This window comes from Aulostomus chinensis, chromosome 1, assembly GCF_037954235.1.
Source record: "Aulostomus chinensis isolate RoL2024-O1b breed Wild chromosome 1, RoL_Achi_v1.0, whole genome shotgun sequence".
In the NCBI taxonomy this organism is placed as follows: Eukaryota; Metazoa; Chordata; class Actinopteri; order Syngnathiformes; family Aulostomidae; genus Aulostomus; species Aulostomus chinensis.
Window position 1 is genome coordinate 56,498,670 of NC_141320.1, and position 12,622 is coordinate 56,511,291.

Here is a 12,622-nt window from a genome sequence, read left to right on the forward strand (position 1 = left end):
GTGGCTATGATTGGAGGTTTTACCCCCCAAGGTTGTCTGGTTCCAGGTGAAATTTTAAAATTCCAGTCCCCAACCTTGGCTGTTCTGAAACTCTTCTCCTGAATCACTCCTGAGCTGCAGCAAGAACAAATACCAGTGCCAACCAGATCAACTTAATGGCTGCTAACAGCCTCAGACACTTGATTTCCATCAATCTGGAGCCAAGAAGGCCCTCACCTGTGGTTCTCCTCCAGGAGGGTCCAGGTTCTGCCATTGGGCCAGAGAGCCTCAGCTGCACACTGCAACATTTCAACAGGAGATTGACATTCCTTCAAATGTCCTGACATCTGATTCCAATGGCTCTGTCCATATTTATATTGTAAATCAATCCCATGATGAGATTTGAAACCAGTAAAATATGCTTTTCTGTGTGCAAACTAGTGAGGGGCATGGAAGGATATTTTACCCCCAATACAGAACCCAAACTTTAGTCATGTGATGAGATGGCAACTCTGAAGATATGATTATGAAGTTAATGGACAAAATGTGAATTGAAAGAAAACACATTCCTTCAGCAGACTTTGAACCAACATTTGTAGTTAGATTTTGGTGGCTGCTCCATGTTGGAGGAAACCAGGCGATGTTTGAACATCACAGGGAAGCTCCTTTGCCTCTTCTGCTGCCAGTTCAACCACTCACTCCCCTCAGTGGAGAGCAGCTTCAACTGGGTTTGGAATTTACCATTGTGGATGCATAGGAATGTGGAGAAAATGTCCTTTGGCAGAAGTGGGATTTGAACCCACGCCTCCAGGAGAGATTGCGACCTGAACGCAGCGCCTTAGACCGCTCAGCCATCCTGACAGACATTGAAAGCTGCAGACTGCAATATTAAATTAATTCATTCACTGACAAAGTAGAATTTTTTAATTGTTAACATTAAACACAGTCTGAATTCATGGCAGTAAGAAATGAATTTCATTTTTCTTAAGGACAAGAAATGAACCAGAACATTAGAACCACATAACATCTTTTGATCAGTTTGTTACATGGGACATGTTCCACACAGGAAGGTCCCACCAAGACTTGAACTGGGATCACTGGATCCAGAGTCCAGAGTGCTCACCATTCCACCATGGAAGCAAACACAAGGCGAAGGATCCTCTAAATACCACTTGACATCACCTGCAATCAACCTGTTGCGATTCAGAGGTTCATCTTGCTCTTGTTCCAGACGACATTGCCAAAAGGAACATGAACCACAAGGAAATCAAGGAACTCCAGATATATTCAGGACTTTCTAACTCCATCGTATGACCTGGGAGCAAAGACTGGCCAGGCCTTCCTTAATTTATCAGTTATTTACTGCTTCAACAAACATGCCACTTAATTAAGTTACCAGAATTTCTCTCATTGAAAAACCCACCAGCCTGATTTCTTGACATGACATGAAAAATTCTCCAAAAACCCACAGTTGGGGTGGAAAGATACCAGGTTAACCAGGAGGAGTCCTGTTCCTGAACCATGGATGGAACAAAGTCCACTGGAAAACTCAGCAGTTCCTGAGTGCCAGATCCATCCGGGAGCTTGGGTCTCCCCTTGACTGTGATGATCCATGAGATCAAGGAGGACAGAGGGAAGAAGGATCCTGTTGGAGATCTCCTACCTTCTTCCTCCACTTCACTACTACTTGGATGTCAGGAATATGAGGTACTTTACTCAAATGACTTATTAGGAGTTTCCTGTTTGACAAGAAGGAAGTCAGAGGTTCATACCTCACTTGTTGGTGGTGCCCTCAACCTGCTGAGAGCATCACTTAGTTCTCTACAGAGAAACATGGCAGCTCTGCTGAAGGCTGCAGGAAACCTGCTGGAACGGAGACTTGGACTCAGGTCACTGGTTTCAAAGTCCAGGGTGCCAACAGGTCCACCAGGGCATCTGTGCTTTACTTACCGTGTAAAAAGGACCACAGTGGTCGTCTGGTTTTAATTTAACAAACAAATACGGTTGAAAACTTTGAGACAGTGACACAGGGCTCTTATTTGAAGGGCCATGGGATGTGAAATATCCCAGACCTCAGAGATCAGAGCGCTCACTTTGATCTCAGGGTCCTGACTTTTGGGGTTCTTCCTTTGGTCTTCAAATACTTGTGTTTTTACTGGCAGAACTTTCAACTTGCATGCAAAAAGAGAATCACAGTCAATGTAAACCCAGCAGACAGTGTTTATTTCTAATAAATCAGACAATTGCACAAATGAAAATGAAACGAAAAAACAATAAAATGTTTAAAAAAATCCTTCTCCACTCTAAAGCTTTTTAAAGTTCATTTGAAGGTTCAAAGGTGGAGGTGAGGAGGTCACCCTGATACTCCCTGTCGTCACTGCCAGGATTCTTTCTTCTGGTGCTGTGGTTTTTCTGATGAAGGGGGCGGGATGTTTGCTGTCTCAGGCTCCACCAAATGTCCTCTTTAGGACGCAACAATGTGGCCTCTTCAGTGCTCCATCTTCCCTGCATCGGAGACACCAGGGTTCCTCCTGGTGCCGACCCCATCGTCCTTCTACCCAATGGTGTGGCCATGGATCCTCAGAGGACGCTGGGATCCTTCTTCTCATCAGAGCCACAGTTTTTCCTGTAGGGAACCACAGGAGCATTTTAGTAATGTTTTGCTTGGTGTTTCCTGCACAGAGCGTCTGGATCTGCGACGCCATCTTGTGGTAGTGGGTCATCATCTTGTTGTGTGGTAGTGGATTCATTTATCTGCTGTTTCAACACATTCAAGTTCATTATCCTACAAGTCAACGTACATTTGGTGTGGAGTTTTAGTTTCTGGCCTCAATCATAACGTGTGCATTTCTTCTTCATGAACATTTCTCAGCTTTGTAAGTTTATTCTAGTTTTTCTTCCTCACTTTTCTATTCCATTGTTGTTGAAGATTCTATTGCAGGTTGGAGTTCCCTGCTGACTGAAGCAGAAACAGGAACAAAAAGCTTGAGGCTGTCAGAGCTCCAAGTTGGGCTGCCGATATTAAAGTAGGAGATGAACACATCCAGGTTAGCATCCCTCTCAGAAGCTGCTACTTTAGCTCTTCAGAATACAGCAGCCTAGCATAGCTTCATCTGGCCAGTTAGTGGCCCACTTTGATGTCTGGGATATCAGGTTAAAGGTTCTTCCCAGCTCTGAATGAAGGCTTTCGAAAGTGTTAACAATGCCATAAATAACACAAGCATTCAGTAATCCTTGATAAAAGGAGACTCACCATCAAGGTGGACCAGTTGAAGAACAAAAGGACTTCTCCACTATCACATTTCTCCTCACTGGTCCAGACTTGGGGGACCTCTGGACTAAATGCAGAGTTGAGGAAATGGGCTTGTGGTGGCCCTGCGGTCCACAGACCTCCTGTACAGTCACCAAGCACTGGCAGACTCAATCCTAATGTCACAATAAGATGTTGTCTCCTCTGGAACAGCAGTTTAACGTTGTTGGCAGGACTCGAACCTGCGCGGGGAGACCCCAATGGATTTCTAGTCCATCGCCTTAACCACTCGGCCACAACAACTACACTCCCATGAACATTAGTAGAGGATTGATATTCAACAATTTATCTTCATTGAAGCACAGTAGATTTTTTTTAAGGAAAAGAAGATAGGCAGATAGACACCTACGGTCAGTTTAGAGTATCAGTCAGCCTTGTCCCAATTGTATGTCTTTGGATGGTGGGAAGAAGCTGGAGGACCCAGAGAGAATGGGGAGAACATGCAAACTTGCTAACCACTCCACCACTGTGCAGATGTGAGTAAAACCTTCCTTTTAAAAGGTGGGAACTTTGAGCAGATCCAGGATCAGTGGGAACAGACATCTGCTTTGACCGGTTGGGGGGAAGAGAGCAGGGGCCTCATGTATCAATACTTGCGTGGATCTCATACTAAAAACTTGCGGTCGCAAGAATGCAAAGTTGCCTACGCACCAAAAGATCCGGATGTATCAATATGTGCGGACGCCGGAATCCATGCACGTTTCCTTGATACATCCCAATCAGCAAGGAATTGAGCGCAGATGTTGGAGCGACCCGGCCCGCCCCCGTTACGCCCACCTAGAAATACACAAATTCATTTAAATAGGGTCTCCGCTGTCCGCACTCACAAAATAATGTCAAAGAAGAAGAGGTTCACGGCGTGGAGCTGGAGGTGCTGGTAGGAGAGGTGGAGGAGAGACAGCAGATTCTGTTGGTCAGCCTGTCCAGTGGTGTCAGGATAAACAATGAAGGTTGTGAATGGATAAGAAGTGAGAGGGTGAACGAGGTGGGTTCAGACCAACACACCCCCACGGAGATGAAAACAAAGTGGTGGGACCTGTTATTGGCTGAAGTTCAACACTGCGCAATCACTAAATGAAGAACTACAATAATCAATTAGCTTCAATCTAAATTTAAATAACAATGTGGAAAATGGCACTAAGAGGACGTCAAGGTGGAGGTCAAGCGGCGTACAGCTGCCCTCCGGAGGAGTGCCGGCCAGAAAGGTGGGGGTCAGGGAGAGGGGCACCTGACGGAGTTTGAGCAGTGGGTGGCGGCAGTCATGGGCAGCACCTCTGTGGGGGGATTGTCGCCACCACCCACGCTGACTCCAAGAGCCTGGAGGAGAAGTGGCAACTCCTTTTCTTAGCAACGTTTCCACCTGCTGTGCCACAAATGTAAACACAACAAATACACAGAATCAGACACTTAAATAAACCAATATGTTTAATAGAAATTGATCCGTCAGCCATGCCGCCAACGTGCAGCACCCCTGCCGGCTCCCGTGCCAGCCCGTCCACCGGCTCAGAGTCATCCGCCAGGACCAGCGGCATTCGGGCAGCCCCTCTCCCGGCCCCAGCACCGGCACCAGGCCGACAAGCGGCGGACGGTCCTCCAGCCCACCCAGACCCAGCGGCACATCCTCCGGCCCACAGGGATCCAGAGGAATCCTCACACAGGCGGTCCTGCAGTCGCAGGAGGACATGATTAGGGGAATAACGGGGATCAGTGAGCAGCTTGACTGCCTGATAAATGTTCTGGAACGTTTTGTGGACAAAATAAATTAATCTGGCTTCATGAATCGTGTGGTAGCTTCTTACCCTTTCACACTGTGGAAATGAAATTCTGGCGTGCGAGGACGGCTGCCCGGCCTGGATCGACGTCCATCCCTCCAGCCTCTGTGCATAGATGGAGTGGAAACCCTTACGATGAACGTAAGCGTGTTCCTCATGGGATGGCGTTTTTCTGGCAACATGAGTGCAGTCATTAGAGAATTAGACATCTGAGAATCCGCCTGTTGCTGCAAATTAATATTGGCCTGTTCAATGATCAGGTACACCACCCAGGGCATGGCCCGGCCGAGGGTCGACTGACTCACCCCGGAATGGTCCGCCATCTCCCGCTGGAAGGCTTTTTGGACCCGATGTATGTGCGGTAATCAAAAAATGTCAGTTACCAAACACCGCCACAGGGTGTCGCCAACTGACCAAAGTGCAGTTAACGCAAGAATCGGTTTTCTGCCAACTTCTACGGCACCTCCAGAGTTGGAGTGAAACAACGCAAGAATCGCCGAACTTTTCGTGTTGATACATCTGAACGTGAGCGTTGATCCTGGCGTACGCAAGTTTTTCTTGCGTAAACCTCATTGATACATGAGGCCCCAGGACTGCTCCAAGCTGAGAGGGATCCCTCCTTTGAGCTCCATGGAGATCCTGTTCCTGCTGTCATCTCCATTTGGTGGCCACATATCCAGGGATGCTGGGATGCTCCAGATGTGGCTGATGATAGATCCGCCCCCTGTGTGGGTGGAGCCAAAAGACTGTGAGACCCAGAAATCAGGGCTTCTTCTCCTCCATCTTAAGGTGGTTGGACTGAAGTCTCAGCTCTGACTCTGGATCTGGTCTCTGTGAGCCAACATCAATATTCTTGGACCAGAGAAGCGAATGAGTATTTAGTGAACCGCTCCCCTGAGGTGGAACCATCCTGGGCAGAAGGAGAGGCAACAGTTCCTCCTTCAACACTTTACTGTGTTGTGAATAATCTGCAATTCCAGGGAGAGACGGTGTTCAGGAAGCTGCTGAAGGGTTTTCTTGTTGGCCTCACGTCTCCATTTGAGACGTCAGTTTCTGTCAGTGACACTTAGCAGTCATTAAGAGGGCCAAAGCCGTCCCGCTGGTCGCTACACGTCGTGTGCAGAGCCCTGGTCGTTTAGGTTGTCTTTCTTATTTTCTTCTTAAAAAAGTGAATAATTTCATGTAAAATAATTCATGTATGATATATTTTTTAAAATGATCATGTTTTTATTACTGTATTTTTTCCTCGTGTTCCAGTGATAACTTGATGATCTAAACTTGATATTTAGACAATCTGGCAGCACAAAACTAGAAAATGCCACCCTATCATTTAAACTTCCTGTCAAATCAAGTACAAATGAACATGTTGACTTTCTTCTATTCAGAAAAACCCTTCCTGTAGGGCTGGTGGCGTAAAGGATAACGCGTCTGACTTCGGATCAGAAGATTCTAGGTTCAACTCCTGGCCAGCTTGGTTGGAACTTCCTACTCAAGTGGGACCTTTGATAAAAGTCACTGAAATCCTCCAAGGTGGCTTTCCTTTGGTGCTTATTACAACCCAAAAGATGCAGAATGAGCCTGGATGTAAATAAGGAAGTACCAAGGCTGGCCTGCCATTTATTCGAGGCAGCAAAAGAAAGAAAACCAAACCGAGGCTCTCAGCCCAGCACACATCTCTCAACGTCGTTTCAGGAGGAACTACAAACTTTCCTACTTGCTCAGGTGTGCTCATGGCTCTTCCTGTTATCACTTCATAGGGAGATAAACCCATTTTTCTGCTTGTTGTGGATCACATGCACATTAACGCGATCGGCAGAGCGCCAGGCCAGCTCAAACTTGTGTCAGCACATATTTTTGTGAGTTTTTGTTTTAAAGTTTGGTTAAATGTTTCCACCATGCCTGCACTCTGTGGATGGTACGGCGTGTGCAGTTTATGGTTTATCCCCAACGCATCTGTTATTTCTTTTATCACGTGCCCTGTGAAATGTGTTCCCCTGTCACTATTTATTGAGTGAGGGACACCAAACCGCAGGATCAAATCTCTAAGCAGTGATTTAGCCACTGGTATCTGCCGTGTTCTGGCATTTGTACAAAATCTATTTGTAAGTTAACAAAAGGACCATAAGGAGCAGGATGAGCACCTTGTTTTGTTTCCTCGCATGCTTTATCTATTCCACTAATGTACCATGAGGACTTTAAAGTTCTTACCATTCCCCTTTTGTTCACGTGTGACTTACCGTGAACAATTGGAAGTAAATAAGGGAGCAATGCTTTAGGACAAGCAGGACGTCGGTCCACTGAATAATAAACATTATTTACAAGAACACGATGAGTTTCCCAATGAACTCTGTCCAGGTTATCAGCGGCTGTTTGTAGGGCAGCGACATCACGGGTGGAAGGAGAATCTTCAGGAGCAGTAATCATTGGTAATGAGGTAACAGCAAGACCAGGAGAGGTAGCTGCCTTTTTGCCACCATTCCCTTTATTCAGCTCATGTCCCAAATTGTCCTCCTTTGTTTGTACTAGCTGTAGCTTGTCCAAGCTAGCTTTGGGTCCTTTCACTGCAAGAGCAGTGAACAGTGCCTTTGTATCAATGTCACATGCTTCTTTGCTGGGGCTAGCTATGAGCAAAGCATCAACATACTGCACCAGTGTGCTACCACCAGGCAGAATGATATCTTCTAAGTCATCTTGAAGTGCCTTAGCGTAGAGGGTAGGTGAGTGTACGAATCCCTGAGGCAAACGCGTAAAATTATATTGTTGTCCCTCATAAGTCAATGCAAACAAATACTGACTTTGAGGATGCACTGAAATACTAAAGAATGCTGAACACAGGTCTTCTACTGTATAATATTCAGAGTTGGGTGGTATAGAAGTTAAAATAGTGTGTGGATTTGGGACCACAGGGAAAAAAGGAGCCACATAATCATTGACACTTCTCAAATCTTGCACAAAACGCCATGCATGAAGTTTGTTAGGTTTTTTATCAGTAAAATGGGAGTGTTGCATGGACTCTGACATGGGACTATTGTTCCCTGTTCCAATAATGAATGCACTACTGCTCTGATACCTTCTATAGCTTCTTTGGAAATTGGATCCTGTGGTTTCCTAGGAGGAGGAACATGAGGTCTTACATCAAGAAATACAGGAGCTACTGATTTAATTAGTCCACACTCATTAGAGAGGGAAGACCAGAGTTTAGAAGGAATACCCTGTAACAATGGGTGCGAAGTAAGTTGAGACAACTGAGGAACTGCCACTGTGGGGCAGTGGTGCAACAGTGCAAACAGGAAAGAATGAATCATCATACCAATTAGCATTTACAGTCACAGTCCAACCTACACCTTTGTAATGGCTGAACATGATGTCATCATAAAAACCCTTCCTGCAGGGAATTGTGAGTCATGTAATGTGCTATAGGACTGAGTCGTTGTGCTTCTATTCCTTCTACTACAGCCACGGAAATATGGGGCGAGGTTTTATCAACCTGAAACAGTGACAAAGCCAAACCTCCAACGTTTGGTAAATAGAAAACACCTTTTGGGGTTCTTGCCAAAGTATCTGAGAACACAGAGAATTGTGATCCCATATTTGGGTCTAACAGTTTGAAGCAGGCAACATCCGTTCCTGTCATATCAACATGTAGAGTTACATGGAGGTCTTGTAAACCCGTTAACCTGGAATGATCTGGCAGGTCTTCTTTTCCTGCTAAGAAATCATCCGTCTGAATCCAGGACACCGTCAGCATCTGATTGAAAAGGAGTACATGAGAGAATAATAGCATCCTGTATTTACCGCCTGTAGCATGTTGAAGAAGCATTTAGAATCATGGTCAGGGACTGTGGTATGAACGCCTTCAGGAGAACAATGAATAGTTGCACGCCACTTGGTTAACAAATCCTGACCCAATAGATTACTTGGTGAGTTATCAGTGATTACAAATGGATGCTCTCATGAAATGGGTCCAAATTGAACTTTGGCTGGTGCTCCAAAGGACTTTGCATAGTTGCTCCAGCAATTGCTACTGTTTTTATATTTTCAGAAGTAGGAACTAATCCTACACAGTTAGCATCTGACTTATTAATGGTGGAAACTGTTGCACCTGTGTCCCCTAAGAGTTCAGCAGATTTTCCATCTACTGATAATTCAACTTAAGGTTCAGCAGTTAGAGTTATTCGAGAGCATTCAGTTACAAATTTCTGTTTTTCATTTTCATTGTTGCACACACTGGAAGACACTGAAGTGCTGTCCTATTGTTGAAGGGGATGCCACGGGTTCAGAGACGGTCCTGGTCTGGGGCCCCGTTGAGTCTGAGGTCTGGGGTGCCAGTTTCCTCTTCCTGTTGGTCTTGGCCTTCAAACCCTCTACCTCTTCTAGGATACAATCCTCTTCATTAATCACTTCTTCTCCTTCATCATTTAACACACATTTTTGTCCTGGTATCCCAGGTTTCCAGGTTCTAGTTCTTCTTTTAAATGCAGGGCTCCATTGAGCAGAGGGAGAGAGTGAGGCAGACAAGTTCTGCTCTCTTTTAGGAAGCTTAGACAGTTCACTAAGTGACGGAACAGGACTTTGGAGATCATCATTGGCAGCAGCAGCTGCTCAAGCAGAGGTGGAGGACTGAGTAGGTTTGCTATTGGGAGTCTGCTGCTGTAACTGGTAAAAGGTGTTCTCCTACCAGTCTATATGATCAGTGGAGTCGTTGCATCGAGTCTGTAACCTCAGGTGTTTAGGATCCCATCCTCGTCGCCATTAATTGTGGTCAAGTGGCCCGGCGTGGGGGGGTCGTCCGGCGGAGCAGTGAACAGAAAGGAGGCGGTGGTCTCTTTCTCAAACCTTACACACTTTATTCATGCATGAGAGAGAAGTTACAGCACTCATAGAGCATCAGAAGTTCTCTGATGTTTCTGAGGAACAGTCAGCTATTTATCACCGTGGGGAGGGGACATACAGATTGGAGGTAGAGTCATGTCACATCCAAGAATTCTCAAAATCTCAAAACAGGCGCCCAGGTTGAGGTCAAATAGTTCAGATTATTAAAATTAACATACGCAAACATCAATCTGCCAACCACAAAGTAAGTTTACAACTTTGAAACCTGGAGCATGAGGGTACACACTTCAGCTCCTGTGGTTTGACCCAAATATATTTTAACGTCCATGAATAAGCATCCTATTCTGCATGAATAGCACTTTTACAACATGAGCAAACATTCTCTAAGGTTTTAACCGTCTCAGCTGTGACGCTCTTCCACATTCTGCCTGACGTTTGCAGAGAAACATAGAAACCAACAGGTCATCTTCAGCTGCACAAATCCTGAGTGTCATATATTTTCATGAGCTCTTTTCTTGATAACTCATCTGGAGGGCAGGGAGCTGTTCATTCCTCTGAGTTGGAAGCTCCTGAGTCCAGAGCTCTCTTCACTGACACCCCATTACTGGCCACTGCTTCCTCCTCATCCATCGTCACTTTGATTTTCAGCAGCCAACATCTCTTCCTTTCACCTCTAAAAACTCGTGCACGCGCACGCACGCACACACACACACACACACACACAGACTCTACTAATGATCACATCCCATTTTTCTCTTAGTTCAATTTCAGTTATTTTTGCATTTTTTGTGAAATGAATTCTTTAGTTGGACTTCAACATGCAACTCTCACTCTGGTTACGGCTTCAGAGCGACATTGTGACAAATGGCTTATTTCAAGGGTGTGTTTTCATGTGTGTTTTCAGGTGTCTCTTATCTAAGAATCTTCTGCCACATACCGAGCAGGGGAATGGTTTCTCCCCTGTGTGCATGCTCGTGTGTATTTTCAGATCCCCCTTTCTGGAAAATCTTTTGCCACAAACTGAGGAGGGGTATGGTTTCTCCCCTGTGTGCGTTCTCATGTGTCTTGTTAGTTGTTCATTTTCTGAGAACCTTTTGCCACAGACAGGGCAGGGGACTGGTTTCTCCCCAGTGTGAATGTACATGTGTGTTTTCAGATGTCCCCTAAGTGAGAATGTTTTGCCACAGATACAACAGGAAAATGGTTTCTCCCCAGTATGTGTTCTCATGTGACTTTTCAGATATGCCTTTTCTGAAAATCTTTTGCCACAAACTGAGCATGAGAACGGTTTCTCCCCAGTGTGTGTTCTCATGTGTTTATCCAACCTACTTTTGTAACTATAACCTTGAGTGCATGTTGAGCACCTAAAGGGACGCTCATCCTTACTGACTTCAGTCTCAGCTTCAGAAGAGTCTGACATCTGGTCTTCAGTCTGGGGTTGTACAAGTGGATCTGGATCTACCTTGCTGGCTGGTTCTGGTTCTGGTCCTCCACTCTCTTCTCCATCAGCTTCTGTTTTCAGAGGATGAACTGGGCTGCTGCTCAGAGACTCTTCTTTCAAGTTCTCCTCAGTTAGACTCTGATGAAGCTGTGGGAACTGAGGTTTCTCTTCGTCCTCTTCACTCTTCACAGGGACCAGAGTGAAGGGGAACGTGGTGATATCAGCCTCCTCCTGCCCTTGAAGCTGCCCTCCCTCCTCACTGATCCAGAGCTCCTCCCACTCCTCTTTAATGTGGGGGGGCTCTGGGTCCTGCAGCTCAGGGGGAACCTCTTCTTTAATCACCAGCAGCTGCTCCACATCTGCAGGACACAAACAGCAACATCAGAAATCTCTTCATTTGACTCTGAAACAGTGGAGCAACAGACAGAAACAGAAATCAACTAAGATCTGTTATCACGTAACTTCAAACTGAACATACTTGAATGACTGCAGATGTGTATGATGGTGTCTCATTGACTAATAAAAGTAGGGCTGCATTTCAAAATAAGAGAATATTAATAAAACTGTGCATGTTCAAATCAAGTGCTCCATTTCAGAAAAATAACACAAAGGAGCCAAAGCTTGAGTTTCTCTTGTCCTGTCTCACATCTTGACTCAGTCTCAATCTCACAGAGAGGAAATCCCTCAACAGGTGAACCCTTGACTTCCTTCCCCTCTTGTGTTCTGCTCCTCCACTTCTTTGCTCACTGAGAGAATTGAGCTGACAGGATTTTAAACCTGGGCCTGAATGGAGTGGAGGGGCTCATTAGTGAGCCTGGAACGATCCTTAGTTTGATGAAGAGGAGGAGAAACCTGCCTGCAGTGGTTATGAGGAGCCAAACAGGACCAAACACAAAGATACTGGCTGACTCAACTGGACCGGAGACACTTGCTGGCTGGCATTGGCACGATTCTACACTGGAGCATCACTTGATAGCCAACCTGGCGAGTCCAAACTCAAAGGAGCAGTTTTTTGAGGCGCTGGAATAAACAGACAGACATCGCTTTCGGTCGATGCTGCTGGGAGCGACACAACACCGGTTCTCCTGGTCAGTGTGGGTGGACTCACCTGCTCTGTCCAGCCTGACTCGGGGCTTCAGCACGGCATCGAGCAGCAACCTCTGCCGGCGGTTCTCCCGCTCGTACGTTTCCTCCAGCAGAGCCACGATCTGCTCCGCGGCCGCCGCCAGCCGCTCGGTGAGCAGCGCTCTCAGCACCGGGACTCCAGCCGCTGAGTCTCCTTCTCCC

General features: G+C 46.1%; 1 protein-coding gene and 1 non-coding gene across 2 annotated transcripts in view; both read right to left on the reverse strand.

Annotated features, from left to right (window-relative positions):
• Positions 1–3,450: 3,450 nt before the first annotated feature.
• Positions 3,451–3,532, reverse strand: trnas-aga (transfer RNA serine (anticodon AGA)). Its single transcript has one exon. It is a non-coding gene; the product is annotated as a tRNA-Ser (tRNA).
• A 6,780-nt stretch (positions 3,533–10,312) lies between these two features.
• The window catches only part of LOC147272324 (uncharacterized), a 59,395-nt gene continuing 57,085 nt past the window's right edge, over positions 10,313–12,622 (reverse strand). Inside the window, exon 3 of the mRNA XM_086208790.1 lies at positions 10,313–10,961. Coding sequence (XP_086064916.1) covers positions 10,769–10,961 — 193 coding nt within the window. The 3' untranslated portion in view covers positions 10,313–10,768. The remainder of the gene's footprint in view (positions 10,962–12,622) is intronic.